This window comes from Desmodus rotundus, chromosome 13 (genome assembly GCF_022682495.2).
Source record: "Desmodus rotundus isolate HL8 chromosome 13, HLdesRot8A.1, whole genome shotgun sequence".
In the NCBI taxonomy this organism is placed as follows: Eukaryota; Metazoa; Chordata; class Mammalia; order Chiroptera; family Phyllostomidae; genus Desmodus; species Desmodus rotundus.
The window spans coordinates 49530580-49548403 of record NC_071399.1 but is presented as its reverse complement, the minus strand read 5'-3'; the positions used below and the strand labels follow the sequence as shown (position 1 = coordinate 49548403).

General features: G+C 38.9%; 1 protein-coding gene across 1 annotated transcript in view; it reads right to left on the bottom strand.

The window, feature by feature from the left end:
* The window catches only part of NUFIP1 (nuclear FMR1 interacting protein 1), a 68236-nt gene that overhangs the window by 38306 nt on the left and 12106 nt on the right, over nucleotides 1-17824 (bottom strand). Inside the window, exons 6-7 of the mRNA XM_024569518.4 lie at nucleotides 16741-16833; nucleotides 1713-1906 (exon numbers count right to left, since the gene is read on the bottom strand). Coding sequence (XP_024425286.1) covers nucleotides 1713-1906; nucleotides 16741-16833 — 287 coding nt within the window. The remainder of the gene's footprint in view (nucleotides 1-1712; nucleotides 1907-16740; nucleotides 16834-17824) is intronic.

The following is a 17824-nucleotide window of genomic DNA, read 5'->3' as shown; positions in this document are numbered from 1 at the left end:
TTTAAATGGAATCTTTTCCACAAAATGAGAATAAAAGGTATTTACTATTGTTGTTCATAACTAAAGTGTCTCTTAAAGATCTAGCTACAGACTTAAGTAAAAGCAAGATATATAATAATCTTTTCATTGGTATTTCACCATATTAACATATACTGAAATACTTCTTTAAAAATGAGAACACAGAATTACCCACCTACTAAAGCTAACAAAACAACAAAAAAAGAATACTTAACATTACAGAGTTCTTCAAATGTTCATTTAGAGAACTGCATAAAGTGAATAATTACATAATTTTCAAATTAGTAATTTACTGATTATAATGATAGCCTTCATATTTGTGTTTCAAGTATTTTAATGACATGAAAGTTTATTTTTGGGTACAGATGGTATTTTATCATCAAGATTACACATTATAAATGCGAGTAAGTGTAGGCTGTAACATTTTTTGAAGGAAAAAAAAACAGTGCTCAAAGAATAAACTCAGCAATGCCCAAAATGTCATCAGCCTTTTCCCTGCTATCAACAAGGGTAAGAAGATACCTTTTCTAAACTCTCTCCACACCTAAACTATCCCAGGCTCATGCAATATATTTTTTAGACAAATTCAGACTTCACATTTAAAGGAGGTATAGTGGTGTACTAGTGGAGTCAGACTCCTAAGTTCAAACTCTGGTTCTGCCACTAGCTAGCAGTATGACTAAGGTAAATCACTTACCTTGTGTTCTTTAATTCTAAAATGGAAATAGCAGTTCATATGTAAAAGGTTTGTTATGAGGAAATGAGTTAACATATATATAAAGCTTTTATAGCACAGTAAACATCTTACTTAGGAAGTAGTAGTTGGTGTTAAATACAATCTTATTTTTGGTCCAACATTCTCTTATGCCAAGATTGTTTCCCGACCGAGTTCAATCAGTACATTACCTCCCTGTTTCTTGCCAGCTATAAGTTCAATAATTTTTCACGTGAAGCTACTATTTTCCAGGCTGAACAGAGCCGGCTAACAAACCTACAATATAAGCTCAGTTCACTCACTAATACCACTCCTTTGCAAAATAGGCACACATGCAATTTAGATAAAGTACTTCAGTGCTACTGGAAGAAAAGGTGGTGGATATGTATATTTACATACACATTTTCATTTTTCAGCAGGGGAAATGGGGCCTCACAGGCTGAACATCTTCAAGATAGTAGCATTTTGGTCCTCCAATTTGTTACGTTGTAAGCAAGAGTAAACTTGCCCCATAAGTTCTAAAGGAAATTCAATAAACACATAAATATATTCTATGCCCTGAGGAAGAACAGTATTACTCAAGTACAATGAATTAATACTATTTACCCAAAGAGACTGTGTTCATGCTCAGTAGCATAAGTAATACTAGGTTCCATTGGGATTACTAATTTATAGGCAAGACGAAATTCACATAACTGGGCAAATCTGAATCTATAGCATCAATACACTTAAAGTCCCAAGATCACATCACACTATGGAAATTATCCAACATATATTATCTCTCTTCCACATTCTGCCTACCTCATATGCCCACACACAAGGTTCAGAAAAGATGTCCTGAAATGAGTTTTTTGACAAGGAATCCCTATAAAAAATAACAACAAAAGCATCATCCTACATTTTTACGTATTGGCCACTGAACTCTCCACAAAACAACATCACTGTCCATACTTATAAACAGTTTTCCTGTTTAACTTACCAGAATCAGTATTTACCAAAACACTCAGAGGGTCTGCATTTGCATCAGGTGGACCTTCAGGCTTCAAGTCACACAAGTGGTGGCCTGATCCAATGGCTGCTCTCTGTGCAGGTTGGTCATTTTTCCATTTGTGATGTCTGCCAGGACTTCTGATATTTGCCATCTGTGAATGTCTGGACATTCCCTTCATCTTACTGGAGAAAAAAAAGCAACTCTTAATATAAAAGACAATGACATTTCTTCCTTCCTTTCTTTCTGTTTTTAAATCCAGGGCCTGGAACAGATAAAGTGCCCCACAGTTGTGAGTTATATTTATTACTTATTCTTTTTTTAAATATATTTTACTGATTATGCTATTATAGTTGTCCCATTCCCCCCCCCTTTATTCCCTTCCGCCCTGCATACCCACTCCCACCCATACTCCCCCTTTAGTTCATGTCCTTGGGTCATACATATAAGTTCTTTGGCTTCCACATTTCCTATACTATTCTTAACCTCCCCCTATTTTCTACCTACCATTTATGCTACTTATTCTTTGTATCTTTTCCCCCTCTCTCCCCTTCCTACTCCCCTGCTGATAACTCTCCTTGTGATCTTCATTTCTTTGATTCTGTTCCTGTTCTAGTTGTTTGCTTAGTTTGTTGTTTTTGGTGTGGTTGTTAATAACTGTAAGTTTGTTGTCACTTTACTGTTCATATTTTTCATCTTCTTTTTCATAGATAAGTCCCTTAATCACTTCATATAAGGGCTTGGTGATGATGAACTCCTTTAATGTGACCTTATCTGAGAAGCACTTTATCTGCCCTTCCAATTCTAAATGAAAGCTTTGCTGGATACAGGAATCTTGGATGCAAGTTCTTGCCTTTCATGACTTGGAATATTTCTTTCCAGCCCCTTCTTGCTTGTAAGGTCTCTTTTGAGAAATCAGCTGACAGTCTTATGGGAACCCCTTTGTAGGTAACTGTCTCCTTTTCTCTTACTGCTTTTAAGATTCTCTCCTTCTGCTTAATCTTGGCTAATGTAATTATGATGTGCCTTGGTGTGGTCCTCCTTGGGACCAACTTCTTTGGGACTCTGAGCTTCCTGGACTTCCTGAAAGTCTATTTCCTTTGCCAGATTGGGGAACTTCTCCTTCATTATTTGTTCAAATAAGTTTTCAATTTCTTCCTCTTCCTCTTCTGACACACCTATGATTCGGATATCGGAACATTTAAAATTGTCCCAGAGGTTCCTATGCCTCTCCTCTTTTTGTATTCTTGTTTATTCATTCTGTTCTGGTAAAATGTTTTTCTTTCTTCTGGTCCACACTGTTGATTTGAGTCCTGGTTTCCTTCCTGTCACTCTTGGTTCCCTGTACATTTTCCTTTAGTTTACTTAGCATAGCCTTCATTTTTTCATCTAATTTGCGACAATATTCAACCAATTGTGTGAGCATCCTGATTACCAGTGTATTAAACTCTGCATCTCATAGGTTGGCCATCTCTTCATCGCTTAGTTGTATTTTTTTCTGGTGCTTTGATCTATTCTTTCATTTGGGCCTTTTTTTTTTTTTTTTTTTTTGTCTCAGCGAACCTGTTACATAGTAAGGGGCAGAGCCTTAGGTGTTCACCAGGGTGGGGCAACCCACATCACTGTGTTGTGACACTGTATGTGGGGGAGGGGTCTGAGAGGGAACAGTGCTGCTTGCTCCACTCTCTGCTGGTTTTCAGTCACTCCCCCTGCTACCCACAAGCAAACTGGGCCCTTCTGGTGCTGCTTCCCAGGTGGGTGGGTTTGGGTACATTCTAGGACTTTGTGGGTCTCTCCAATGAACTCTCCCATGAGGTTGGGAGTTTCTCCTGCTGTCTCAACCCCCACAGGTGTTTTCAATCAGAGGTTTGAGGCTTTATTTCCCCATGCTGGAGCCCTGAGTTGTGCAGTCTGGCTCCCCCGCCCAATTGTTCCTCCTGGTTTATCTGCACTTGAATGTGGGACCGCCCGGTATGCAATGTGCTGCCTCACTGGGTCCTCCAGCCACCTCCTTGCCGTGAGTCCTCTCTGCCCGGCTGCCCGTCTGCATCCCTCCTACTGGTCTGGATGAATGTGCCTTCTTTAACTCCATGGCTGTCAGACTTCCATAGAGTTCTATTTTCTGTCAGTTCTCGTTGTTTTTTGTTTTTAAATTTGTTGTTGGTCTTCTTTTGGTTGTGCGAGGAGGCCCAGTGTGTCTATCTATGCCTCCATCTTGGCCGGAAGTGACATTTCTAAAAATACTGAAAAAGTCTATCGAATCCAAAGAACTATAGCTGTCAATCAATCACTTGTAGCTAGTTCATTAAAGACGACCAGAATAAAATAAATTCAATGGTTTCCAAAGATAGAGATAACTTTGTAAGAACAACTTTATCAGAATAACACATCGCAATGGACTTATCAATTCCAAGATAACCACTTCCTCCCATATTTGACACCTCTGAAATTGGGCTATGTTGTACAAACAGCAGCAGGGTGAATTTAACCAGCCACTTACTTTCATTCCAATTGTACATAACGTAAGTGGGTTTCTTTGAGTTTATAAAGTACGTTAACTTTTGTATATTCATTTTTAGGAGCCTTAAAGTTTCTGGAGCATTCACAAATATGCTGCTTTGTTTGATCTTCATGACAGCTCTTTGAAATTAATAAGATAGGTACTATTCACTTTATAAGAGGATGAATTTACAGCCTGAGCACAATTTCACAGCTACCTCAAATCAAGTGCCCTCTTAACCACACTACAATTACACCTCTTAGAAGGAAAGCAAATACTTATGTGAGCAATTCTCATATAAACTGTGTAGAAAAAAAGGCTATTTTAAAAAAAGTTTTAGCCCTGGCCAGTGTGGCTCAGTTGGTTGGGAGTCATCCTGCAAACTGAAAGGTCATGGGTTTGATTCCTGGTCAGGGCACATGCCTGGGTTGCAGGTTCAGTACCAGTCTGGGTGTGTGCAAAAGGCAACTGATTGATGTTTCTCTCTCACATCAGTATTTCTCTCCCTCTCTTTCGCCCTCCCTTCCCCTCTTACTGAAATCAACAAGCAGGTCTTGGGGTGAGGATTAAAACAAAAACAAAGAAAAGGACTTCTGGCCAATATGGAGGCATAGGTAGATACACTTTGCCTCCTCACACAACCAAAAGTAGGACAACAACAAATTTAAAAACAAAAAATAACCAGAATTTCTAGAAAATCCAACTTTATGGAAGTCCAAAAACCAAAGAGTTAAAGAAGAAACATTCACCCAGACCAGTAGGAGGGGAGGAGACAGGTAGTCAGGATGGACAGGACTCGCAGAAGAGTAGAGGCTGGCAGACTGGACAAGGTGGCAACTAGCGGAGTGGGCAGTCCCACATTTGTGTGCAGATAAACCAGGAGGAACAACTGGGGAGGGAAACAGTCTGCACAACCCAGGGTTCCAGGGCAGGAAAATGAAACCTCTAACTGCAAAAACCTGTGGGGGTTGAGGCAGCAGGAGAAACTCCCAGCCTCAACAGGAGAGTTGGTTGGAGAGACCCACAAAGTCCTAGAAGGTACACAAAACGACCCACCGGAATCAGCACCAGAAGGGCCCAATTTGCTGGTGGGTAGCAGGGGGAGTGACTGAATGCTGGCAGAGAGATAAGCAAGCTGCACTGTTCCCTCTCAGACCCCTCCCCCACAACAGCACCACAATGCGGGTACATGGGTAGCACCGCCCTGGTGAATACTTAAGGCTCCACCCCTTACTATGTAACAGGCATGCTGAGACAAAGAAATATGGCCCAAATGAGAGAACAGATCAAAGTTCCAAAAATAGGATTAAGCGATGAAGAGATAGCCAACCTATCAGATGCAGAGTTTAAAACACTGCTAATCAAGATGCTGACAGAAGTGGCTGAATATGGTCACAAAAATAGAGGAAAAGGTGAAGGCTATGAAAATGAAATAAAAGAAAGTTTTCCGGGAACCAACAGTGAAGGGAAGGAAACTGGGATTCAAATCAACGGTTTGGAGCAGAAGGAAGAAATAAACATTTAACCAGAATAGAATGAAGAAACAAGAATTCAAAAAAATAGAGAGGCTTAGAAACCTCCAGGACAACTTTAAACATTCCAACATCGGAATCATAGGGGTGCCAGAAGGAGAAGAGGAAGAGCAAGAAATTGAAAACTTATTTGAAAACATAATGAAGGCAAAAGAAATGAACTTCCAGGAGTACCAAAGAAGTTGGATCCAAGGAAGCACACACCAAGGCACATCATAATTACATTAGCCAAGATTAAAGATAAGGAGAGAATCATAAAAGCAGCAAGAGAAGAAGAGACAGTTACCTGAGTTTCCATAAGACTCTCAGCTGATTTCTCAAAAGAAACCTTGCAGGCAAGAAGGGGCTGGAAAGTAGTATTACAAGTCATGAAAAGCAAGGACCTACATCCAAGATTACTCTATCCAGCAAAGCTATCATTTAGAAGGGAAGGGCAGATAACGTGCTTCCCAGATAAGGTCAAGTTAAAGGAGTTCATCACCATCAATCCCTTATTACATGAAATGTTAAAGGGGCTTATTTAAGAAAAAAGAAGATAAAAAATACTAACAGTAAAATGACAACAAACTCACACCTATGAGCAGCTGATCCTAAAAAACAAACAAACAAAAAAGACCTAAGCAAACAACTAGAACAGGAACAGAATCAAAGAAATAGAGATCACTTGGAGGGTTATCTGCAGGGAGGGGGAGAGGGGAAAATGGGGGAAAAGGTACAGGGGACAAGAAGTATAAATGGTAGGTACAAAATAGACAGGGAGAGGTTAAGAACAGTATGGGAAATGGAGAAGCCAAAGAACTTATATGTATGACCCATGGACATGAACTATGGTGGGGGAATGATGATGGGAGAGGGGGTATTAGCTGGAAGGAAATAAATGGGAGAAAAAAATGGGACAGCTATAATAGCATAATCAATAAAATATATTTAAAAAAGGGTTTATTACCTACATTCTCAATAGACTATAATACAAGGTATTCTTTGGTGGAATTGAGTTTTCAAAGATACATATGAGATCTGTCTAGAAAAAGTCCAGCCATTGTTAATATATAAATGTAACCTGACAGAGGAGAGTGGAGTGGAATGCAAATATGTGAACAATGACAACTTCAGTGTACTAGTCAGTGGGTGCAGCAGACACAATTGAGCATGTGCACTGTGTGGCTGTGGCATTCAAAATGACTGAGCAAGTAGAGCAACGAATCTGCCTCAAATTTTGCATTAAGCCCTGGCCAGTGATGCTCAGTGGATTGAGTGCAATCCTGGGAGCCGGAGGGTCACCAGTTTGATTCTCATTCAGGGCACATGACTGTGTTGCAGACTGGGTCCCCAGTGGTGGGGGCTTGCAAGAGGCAGCCACACATTATGTTTCTTTCCCTCTCTTTCTCCTTCCCTTCCCTTTCTCTAGAAATAAGTAAATAAAATCTTAAAAATACATTTTTGCATTAAGCTTGAACATTCCTCCATGGAAACTATTTGGATGATTTGGCCCATCTATGGTCAGCTAGTGATTGGCAGCTTCACCACAGTAATGCACCCACTCATCATGCATCACATCTCACACAGAATAAATTATCCAGGTAATGCAGCCCCTCTACAGCACTTATTTGGCACCCTGAGACTCCCGGCTTTTCTCCAAACTAAAATCACCTTCGAAAGGGGAGAGATTTAGACAACTGGGCAGCTGATGGCAATTGGGAGAACTGTGTGAGGTCCCAAGGTACCTACTTTGAAGGGGACAGAGGTGTCGTTGTCTATGTATGTTTCTTGTGTCTTCTTCAATAACTGTCTCTATATGGCGGGATGCCTTCTGGACAGTCCTCATATGTTTACCCTAATTTGTCCGTTATCAGACAAAATTCATTTTTTCATTAATAATGGAGGCTGCAGTTAGGAGTATAGAAATTAGAAACCGGGGTTTAAATCCTAATTTTGTCACTTACTAATTGTGTCTCTTAGACAATATTAACACCCCTGACTCAGTTTACTCCCTCATCTGTAGAATGGAAACCAGAGAGACATAGAGATAATTACTATAAAGTGCTTTGCATCTAGAACAAGGTAACACACTGGGCCCTTAATAAATGGTAGTTATTATCATAACACTTTCTAAATAATTTGCTAAACCAACATATTCACTTAATATCTCTGCAGTACAGAGGTTCTTAATCCTTTTAGATTCACCGTAATCTTCACAGAATCTCATTCCAAAAAATATCATACATATACTCCAAATTTTGCAGGAAACCATGGACCAATTTCCATTTTCCACCCAGAAATGTTGGGCGAATACCTCAACCAAGTTATCAAAGTGAAAACAAAAACAATTGCTGCCTCTGGCCCATCATTACCAAGAGGATAATGAAGAGATGCCACTTTCCTCAGGCTCTCACTCACAGATGCTTTCCCTGTATCCAGAGAAGCTGCCTGCACCTTAACACAGCTGACTTTTGAAAGATCATCCTTAAGGTAATCACTAATAAGTAATGAGGTAGGATGATCCTTAATTGATGAGATCAATAAGACTTGATTGAATAAGTACTATATTTATTATCTGTATCCCACTCCACCTTGGAGGGAATATTTCTCTTACACCACTGTTTTACAATCATTTACAAGGAAAATTTATTTTTCTATAGATTTTATTTATTTGTTTTTAGAGAGAGGGAAGGGAAGGAGAAAGAGGGAGAGAAACATCGATGTGTGAGAGATGCATCAATCGGATGCATGTCGCAAGCCCCTGACTGGGAACCTGGCCCGCAACCGAGGCATGTGCCCTGACTGGGAATCAAACTGGCAACCTTGGTTCGCAGGGTGGCACTCAATCCATGAGCCACACCAGCCAGGGCTGAAAGGAAAATTTATTTAATCAACATTTTAAAATAGTTATCAAAGTATAAAGTAAACACAAATGTAGATGCACTTGAAGTGAGAGATTAAGAATAATTATATCTAAAAAGCTAATACAGAGAAAAATATAATATTTAAAATTATTCATTTAATCCAAAAGAAGGCAAGAAAGGAAACAAAGAATAAGAAAACTTTAAAAAACAAATAGGACAATGGTAGACCAGAACCCTCGCTAAAAGATAAAGGCTTTTCCGCCTGGATTACAAGTATAAAAAAATGAGACCAAATTATATATTCTCTATAAAGCAATAACATACTTCAAAAGTTTAAAAGGAAAAGGTTAAAACACACTTTCCTTTCCCCACTGCACCATCCTGCACCTTTGCCACAGTCAGGTGATTGTTCACTGGTAGATCTGATACTGTGGTGTTAGCCAGTACTACAATATCTTCCTCACTCTAATTTCCTTAGCTATTCTAGAACCTTTGCATTTTCAGATAAACTTTAAAGTCTATCAGGACTGCCCTCCTCTAACATCCCCCCCACCCCCGCCCCAATCCAACTTTCTAAGATTTTGATTAGGAGCAATTTGAGAACTGATGTAATCATATTGAGTTTTCCAGTCTATGAATATTATATACCCCTCCATTTATTTAGGCCTTTCATTTTTCTGAGCAATGTTTTATAGTGTTGAGTATAGAGGTCTTGCAAATCTTTTGTTAGATGTATCCTAGGTATATATTTTGATGCTATTGTAAATAGTATCTCTTAAAATTTAATTTTCTAATTTATGTTGCTAATAACTGATTTTTAAAACATTGATGTTATATGTATTTTGGCACTCTTGCTAAAGTCACTTATTAACTCTAATGGGAAATTTGTTTGGATTTCTACACATACGATCATGTCAACTCTAAAAACTGACAGTTTTACTTCTTTCTTCGCAAACTCTGTATGTTCTTTTTCTTTTTTTTGCTTTATTACACTGCCTTGAACCTGTAATATAATGTTGAATGTAAGTGGTAATAGTGGATACCCTTGTCTTATTCCCAAACTCTTGGGGAAAATGATCAATATTTCACTATTAAGTGTAACCTGGCTGTAGGTTGTTTTTAGACCTCCTTTATTAGACTAAGGAAATTATCTTTTATTCCTAGTTTGTTGAGAGTTTCTTTTTTATGAATAGAAGTTAAATTATTTCAAAAAATTTTTCTTATTAAGTTAATTGTATTATTTTACTCCCTCAATCTGTTGATGTGGTAAATAACATTTGATTTTCAAAGACCAAACCTAACCTTACTCCTGAAATATCCCATTTGGCAATGATATAGATCCTTTTTCATTCCAGACTGATTTGCTAACATTTTGCTTAGGAATTTTGTGCCCCTGCTTGAGAGACATTTACTTGTGATTTTTCCTTCTCGTAATGTCAGGTTTTGGTACGAGGTTACACTGGGCTTGATGGGGCACTCAAGAGTTGGAAATTTTTAGTTTAAGGTAATAGTTAAGAAGCCTAGTAGTTAATATACGTAAAAAGCTATTGTTTCAGGAACTGCAAGTATGGCCCACCCTGACGCCAAGGGACCACAAGTGATTGACCTTTGTGCTCCAGAAAAGACCATAAGCAATCAAGGTGGTATCCAAGCCATTGTGTTCCAGGGAGAGACAGTCTATCGCCCAGGACACAGGACACAGATAAAGAAAATAACCTGTCAGCTGATGAAAGGATTTTAGAGAAATTGCTTGACTGCAGCTTTTATCTGATTAACCTCTTTCTTGAATTATAAATCCCTTACCTACACTTTTTCCTCTTGAATTCCAGACCCCTTCCCTATACCTTTGCTCCCTTATAAAAAGGCTGGTCTGAAAGGAAGCCTTCCATAAGATGGTCTTTTAGGGCACACACTCACTGTCTTCTCAGATCACTAGCAATCTGAATAAAGTGCCCAAAAAGATTCAATCCCTGTCTCTGCTAATTGGGTCAGGTAGGTGACAGGCAGCATGAACACTAGATTTTCTGGTTTCAACATCTTGAAACAAGCTGCAAAGTGCTCCCTCATTTTCTATTTGCTAGAAGAGCTTTATAAGATTAGTATTTATTCTATAAATGTTTTAAAGAATTAAACAGTAAAGCTAATGGTAACTACACAGGCAACCCAGCCATCAGCCACGCTAGAATAGCCATCAGCTAACCAACCCCCAGCTGTGACTGAGCCTTGTCAAGTACCCCAGGTATCCCCAGAGCTCTGAGCAATTGACTACTATACTATTTTTTTTTAAAGGACACCCATTGAGAGAGTAAAATAGCAAGTCACAAACTATGAAACTACATCTACAATACATATACTCTACTCAAAAATGGATTGTACCTAAGTAAATAACTCCTACAAGTCAAGAAAAGCAACCCAATTTAGAATCAAAATTGATTCTAGGACTTACGGTCGATTGTCAGCAAAGGTAAAAATAAACATCGTTCACCTCCTCGCACGACCACATCAAAATTACAACTATAATACAGAACAACCATCACTGAGCACCCTCAGAAATTGAGTTGAATGGAGTTCTGACAACTACGTAATTAAAGAAACAGAGAGAGATCTGATCAGATCACTGGGGAGAAGCAGGGAGGGGCTGTAGGAGGAGGCAATGGAAAACAGTCTAGGAGGGATTGGCTGAGAGGCTGAATGCCTCCAGAGCACATGGAATTATGGTCTAGAAGATGTGAAATAAAAGAGGGCTAGCTCTCTGGCTCTTGGGCTCTCTTCTTCCTTGAGGCTGCCTGGATGATTGTGCTGCAGCTGCCTGCATTTCCCAACAGACAGTATTTTGGATGGGAAGGAACTCTGGGAACAGCCTAGGAATCAGGCAGGCCTGGCAGAGGGTGGCAGGTTTATTCTTTGGGTGTTCCAGAGGGAAGAGGCTCTGAGACAGAAGCCTGCCATTATTCTAAAATTGTGCACCTTTTGTATATTATGTTGTTTTAGTTTGTAAACTAACTCTATAGAAATAGGATAACAGGGAGAATGACGGGGAACTCAGGTGTTGAGGATTTAGTTTCAATTGATAGGTTTATTAAAGCTGTGACTTGATAGGCTTAAGTGACTGCTTTTTGAATAAAGACTCCTTTTCTTTATCACCAAACCTTTGCCTCTGAAACTCCACCTAGAGCACAGGTGGCAGTAGCACCGAGCTCTGGCTTAACTGTTAAGGAGTAGTTACATTTATACAGTCCTAAAATTATATTTGGCCCTTTGAAGGCAACCGCTAGGCTGATGTGCCCCCAGTGAAAATGAGTTTGACACTCCAGCTCTAGAGGGTGGATGTGGGCAGCAGGATCCCAATTGCTGTTCAGTAACAAAACTACATCCATCTCAATTTGTAGGAAGGGTGGAGACATAGATCAGGCTGGTCCCACTTCCACATGTGGTAGATAAAAATTCGGGAGGGGTATCTCAGGAGCGAGGAGTCCCAACCCCAGACCAGACCTGTCAGTATGGGGTCCAGTGCTAGGAAGATAAGTTTCCATAACTTCTGCCTGCAAAATCCAGTGAGGATTGAGTCAGTGGAAGAAAACTATTAGAGTCCGAAGCAGTTCCTCTTAAAGAACCCACGCAAGGACTCACTCAGACTCACCCGCTCTGAGTTCCAGCACCAGTGGCATACAGGGAAGAACTGAAGTGTCTGGCATCAAGGCAAGAACTGGGGGCAGCTTTCTCCCACACAGAAAGGTGGGCAGAGACCACTGTCCTTTTTCTGAACCTATCCCTCACACAGCCGGCAGGTGAGTGCCACATCTGAGATTCCATCAACATAATACTGCTTACCCCAACCTGGAGATTCCCTGAGACTCCATCCCACCCAACATACAGGTCCACCCAAGCTGTTAATAGAGATTTTTTCCATGTGAATGGCTGGTCTTGGCTCATGCTTCACAACTTCTTAAATCCTCTCAAACAAGCAACAGCCAGCATCAGTGAGCCCCCAGCCCCTGTACCTCTTGCTAAGTGGCCCCAGTCCAGCACTAACAGCAGCCAGCATAGATTCACAGCTTGGCTTCACCTGGGAACCTCCAAGCCCAGCACAAGTAGCAGCCATTTCAGATTGCTTGATAGCCCAGGCAGGGTGGCCCTAGGCAAAACACAGGTGGTGGCTGACCTTGGCCTGCACCACCCAGGAAACTGCAGAGCCTGTGCACCCAGTGGACTGTACAGACCATGTTGGAGCAGCACCACCCTGCCCCTGCACAGCTGATCCTCCAAGGAGGGCTGAGTTATGTGGTCAATGGACACAGTCCTTGCAGATGACTGGCCTGGGTAAATCTCTCCCAAAGACTTGCCAACAGCATTCAAGGCTCAACTACAAGAGGAGGGTGGACTCAGCACACATGAAGGACACACCTGGAGTACCCAGCTTGAGTAATACCCCACAGGACACCTACTATTTAGGCCATGCTGTCAAGACACAGAGTCAAAGTATCTCTACTTAATACGTAGAAACGAACATAGGGAGGCTGTCAAAACAAGGCAACAAAGAAACATGGCCCAAATGAAAGAACACATCAAAACTCCAGAAAAAGAACTAAACAAAATGGAGATAAGCAATCTATCAGATGCAGAGTTCAAAACTATAAGGATGCTCAAGGAATTTAGTGAGAACCTCAATAGTATAAAATAGATCGAGTCAGAAATGAAGGATACACTAATAGAAATAAAGAACAATTTACAGGGAATCAATAGTAGAGTGGATGAAGCCAAGAATCAAATCAATGATTTGGAATATAAGAAAGAAAAAAACAACCAATCAGAACAACAACAAAAAAGAATCCAAAAAAATCAAGGATAGTGTAAGCAGCCTCTGAAGTAACTTCAAGTGTTCCAACATTCGCCTGATAGGAGTGCCAGAAGAAGCGAGAGAGCAAGAAATTGGAAATCTATTTGAAAAAGTAATGAATGAAAACTTCCTTAGTTTGCTGAAGGAAATAGATATTCAAGTCCAGGAAGCATAGAAAGTCCCAAACGAGATGGGTGCAAAGAAGCCCACGCCAAGGCGCATCATAATTAAAAAGCCAAAGGTTAAAGATAAAGAGAGCAGCAAGAGTAAAGTAGTTCATTATCTACAGGGGAGTTCCCATAAGACTGTCAGCTGATTTCTCAAAAGAAACTTTGTAGGCTACAGGGGATTGGCAAGAAATACTCAAAGTCATGAAAAGCTGGGACCTGTAGCCAAGATTGCTCTACCCAGGAAAACTATCATTTAGAATCAAAAGGCAGATAAAGAGCTTTCCAGACAAGAAAAAACTAAAGGAGATCATCATCACCAAACCATTATTATATGAAATGTTAATGGGACTTATTTAAGAAAAAGATGAAAACTATGAATGATAAAATGGGAATATGTATCTATCAACAATTGAATCAAAAAAAACTAAGCAAATGAGAACAGAGACAGAATCATGGATACAGAGAGGGTTTTTGATGGTTGCCAGATGTGAGGCAGTTGTGGGAGAATGGGTGAAGAGGTGAGGGGATTAATAAGTACAAATAGGTAGTTACAGAACAGCCATGGGGATGTAAAGTACCATATTGGAGGTGGAGTAGCCAAAGAACCTACACACATGACTTATGGACTTGAACAATGGTATGGGAATTGCCTCAGGGAATGGAGACTGCTGGGTGGAGCAGTGCAAAGGGTAACAATTGGGGCAACTGTAGTAACATAATCAATAAAATACAATTTTAAAAAATTGGCCAAAGACTTTAACTAGTATATCACAAAAGAATATCAAAATGGCCAATAAGCAAGCATATAAGAAGGTGTCTGATATCATTAGTTATGAGAAAATAGTAATACAGAAGGAAAAGGTGTAATAATACCAAGCACTGACCTGGACACAGAACGATTAGATGCAGAGTCAGTGGGTGTGTAAATTGATACAACCACTGAACAATAAAATAATTAAAAATAAATAAATAAATGGATACAACCATTTTGGAAAAGTGTTTGCCCTTACCTATTAAAGCTGAACACATGGATGTTCTATGACCCAGTATATGTATGTGCATGTGTGTGCAATGAAAATGAGTACTTATATCTATAAAAAACATGTACTAGAATGTTCATAGCAGCTTTATTCGTAACAGCCCAAACTGGAAACAGCCCAAATGTCCAACAGTGAGAAGATATACATACTCACAATTGAGTTTTATATAGCTATAAGAACAAACAACTTACAGCTACATGCAATATAAGTGAATCTCACAAATGAATAGCTTCAATAATTTTGAGCTATTGAAATCACACACCAAAGAATATATAAAGTATGATTCCACATACATAACATTCCAAGAATAGGTAAGACAAATCTATGACGACAGAAATCAGATAGGAGATTACCTTCGAGGGAAGGCACGGAACCAGGGCTGGTGTTAAGAGGACTCTGAGGTGAAGACTTTCTGTACAGTCAGCACTGCATAACGCTATTGCAGTCGATGACAGACTGCATGTGTGACAAGCGTCCCATGAGATTATAATGGAGCTGAGAAATGCCTATCATCAGAGCTGTCTAACATCATAGCACGATTACTCACTCACATGTTTGTGGTGATGTTGGTGTAAACAAACCTACTATGCTGCCAGTCACATGTAATTATATACACATAGTTATATATAATATACAATATTTAATAATGGTAAAAAATAATATGGTTTACATATTTATTATACCATACTTATTATTTTTAGAACATACTTTCTACTTACAAAAAAAAGTTAGCTGTAAAACAGTATTCTGTGTTACACTAGTAGCCAACCTCACACATGTTGTATTTACTGCATCTTGATGGTATCGTTTTCTCGTGTGCTTGATTTAATCTCATTGTTTTATAAATTTATAAAGTATACAGTGGTGTACAGTAATTCCCTCATAACTCACTCATGGACTTACACAGAGCAACTTCCAGTCTAGCAAGGTCCGTTCACAATAAGTGCCCTATATAGGGGTATCTTTTTTTATCTTTGTTACTGTACCTTTCCTATGTTTACAGGTAAAATACTTATCATTGTGTTAACAACTGCCTACAGTATTCAGTACAGTGACACGCTGTACACGTTTGTAGCCTAGGAGCAATAAGCTATACCAATGAGCAATAAGCTAGGTGTGCAGTAGGCTATATCATCCTACTTTGCATAAGTATACTCTATAATGTTTGCACAATGATAAAATTGCCTAACACACTTCTCGGAGCGTAACTCATAGTTAGGCAGCACATGACTGTATTAATAATCTGTGTGGAAGTTGCGTGGGTGTGTAGGGGTATGTATGTACATAAATACATCAAGTACATTTAAGCTTTGCATATTTTACTTAGATTAAAAATGTATTTCAAGAAAAATATAAACTGAAAAAACCTCTATGAAGGTGAGTGATAGCGAAAATAGGGTGTCTCATACATTGCTAGTGGAAGAGTAAACTAGAATTGCTTCTATGATAGATATTTGGCAGTTAGTTATCAATATGACAAATACACACACATGTTATCTTTTGACTCAGCAAATCCATTTCTAGGAATCCATCCTCAGAAATACCTGCACATGTGTAAAATGTATGTATGGGACAATATTGGCAACTTTTTATTAGTAGAAGTTTGATAAGAATTTAACTATCTGTCAAAAGTTACAAAAAGAAAAAAGGGTCCCATGGGATATCCTTAAGCTTCCAACACATCCTTAGAGAATGAGGAGACCTACTATGTATTAATAAAAAACAATATCCATGTATGTTATGTGGCTAAAAAACAAAGGTGTAGAATAGTATCAAAAAAAGAAGAAAAAGATTATTATCTACATGCACTATACATGTAAAATATCTCTGGAAGGAGGAAATGGGTTGTCTTTGGGAAGGAGAATGGTTCAGCTGGCAGACAAAGAAAGGTAAGATATACTAATTATAAATCTTTTTGAAAACCATACAAATATCGGGTATTGATTATTTAAAAATGTTTAAAGGAGTTACAAAAGCAAAGATTTTAGAATTGGGAGTATAGAGACCTTAGGATTTTGTTGTATGCTCTCTTTATTATTTACAAGTATACTTGTTTAAAATAAGTATTGAGAATGTAAGCAATTTTAAGGAACTTACCCATACTGTGTTGTTGTTAATACTGCACCTCTCTTTTCCTTTTCAAGTTTTAACTTTTTCTTCCTTTCAATATTGGCCAGCGTTGGGTAATTTCTACAAAACAAAGTCAAAAAAATTATAAAAGGGCTTTTAGAATAAAACTTTAATTACACAAGCAATTGCTGCATTTAGCAGCTTCTGTTTAATGACTAATACTATAAATCATAATTTACATAAACCTTCATATAAAATTTATATGAATCTTTTATCCCTTTTAGAATCTTTTTAAGGGGAAAAAAGTAGACCAGTAAAATGCTACTCAAAGTGTAGACTAGCTCCAAGTCCACAAAACTTTGCAACCAGTGTGTGAGTAGGTAAGGAGCTTTACACTAGAATTTAATGGAATATATCATACAATGTGCTTAAACTGATCTAATTCATCTAATTGGTGTATACATACCTGTAAATACTGTAAGAAAAATGTGAATCTATGCAATTAGTTATGCAAATACATAATAGGTACATCCAAAGTTATCAAGATGAGGAACAGACTGTTTTCAAAAAAGATAGTCTACCAGAAAGGAGAAGAAAAGTACACAAACAGCTTAAACGAAGGGCAAAATATAGTCAACTACTCCAAAGAATATAAAGATTGGAGGGTAGGAGGAAAGATCATATCAAGCTGGAGAAATCCAGAAAAAAAAGGAACATGTAAAAAATTGGTCTCAATTGGTGTTGACAGAAATCAGAAAGAAAAGCTTTCGAGTGTTCTAAGTAGCACAAACAGTACAGACAAACCAAGGCCTCGGAAAGTGCAACAGATCCAAGGAATGACAGTGGTTCATTTTGTAAGACACATAGTTATAGGGAATCAGACTAGAAAGGAAGGGTAAGGCTAAAATGTAGCTTGGGCGGAAGACTAGAAAGTTTACATCTAATTCAGTGGAGATGGGGAACCGCTGTAAGTTATGAACAAGGAGACATACATACAAGGCAGTGATTAAGATTAAATCTGACAGCAGTATGCAAGATAAAATGCTCTGCCAGAGCTTTCTTTGTTCCTTGGCAGAGTTGGGTAGAGATGCAAAAAACAAACTCTGGTGGT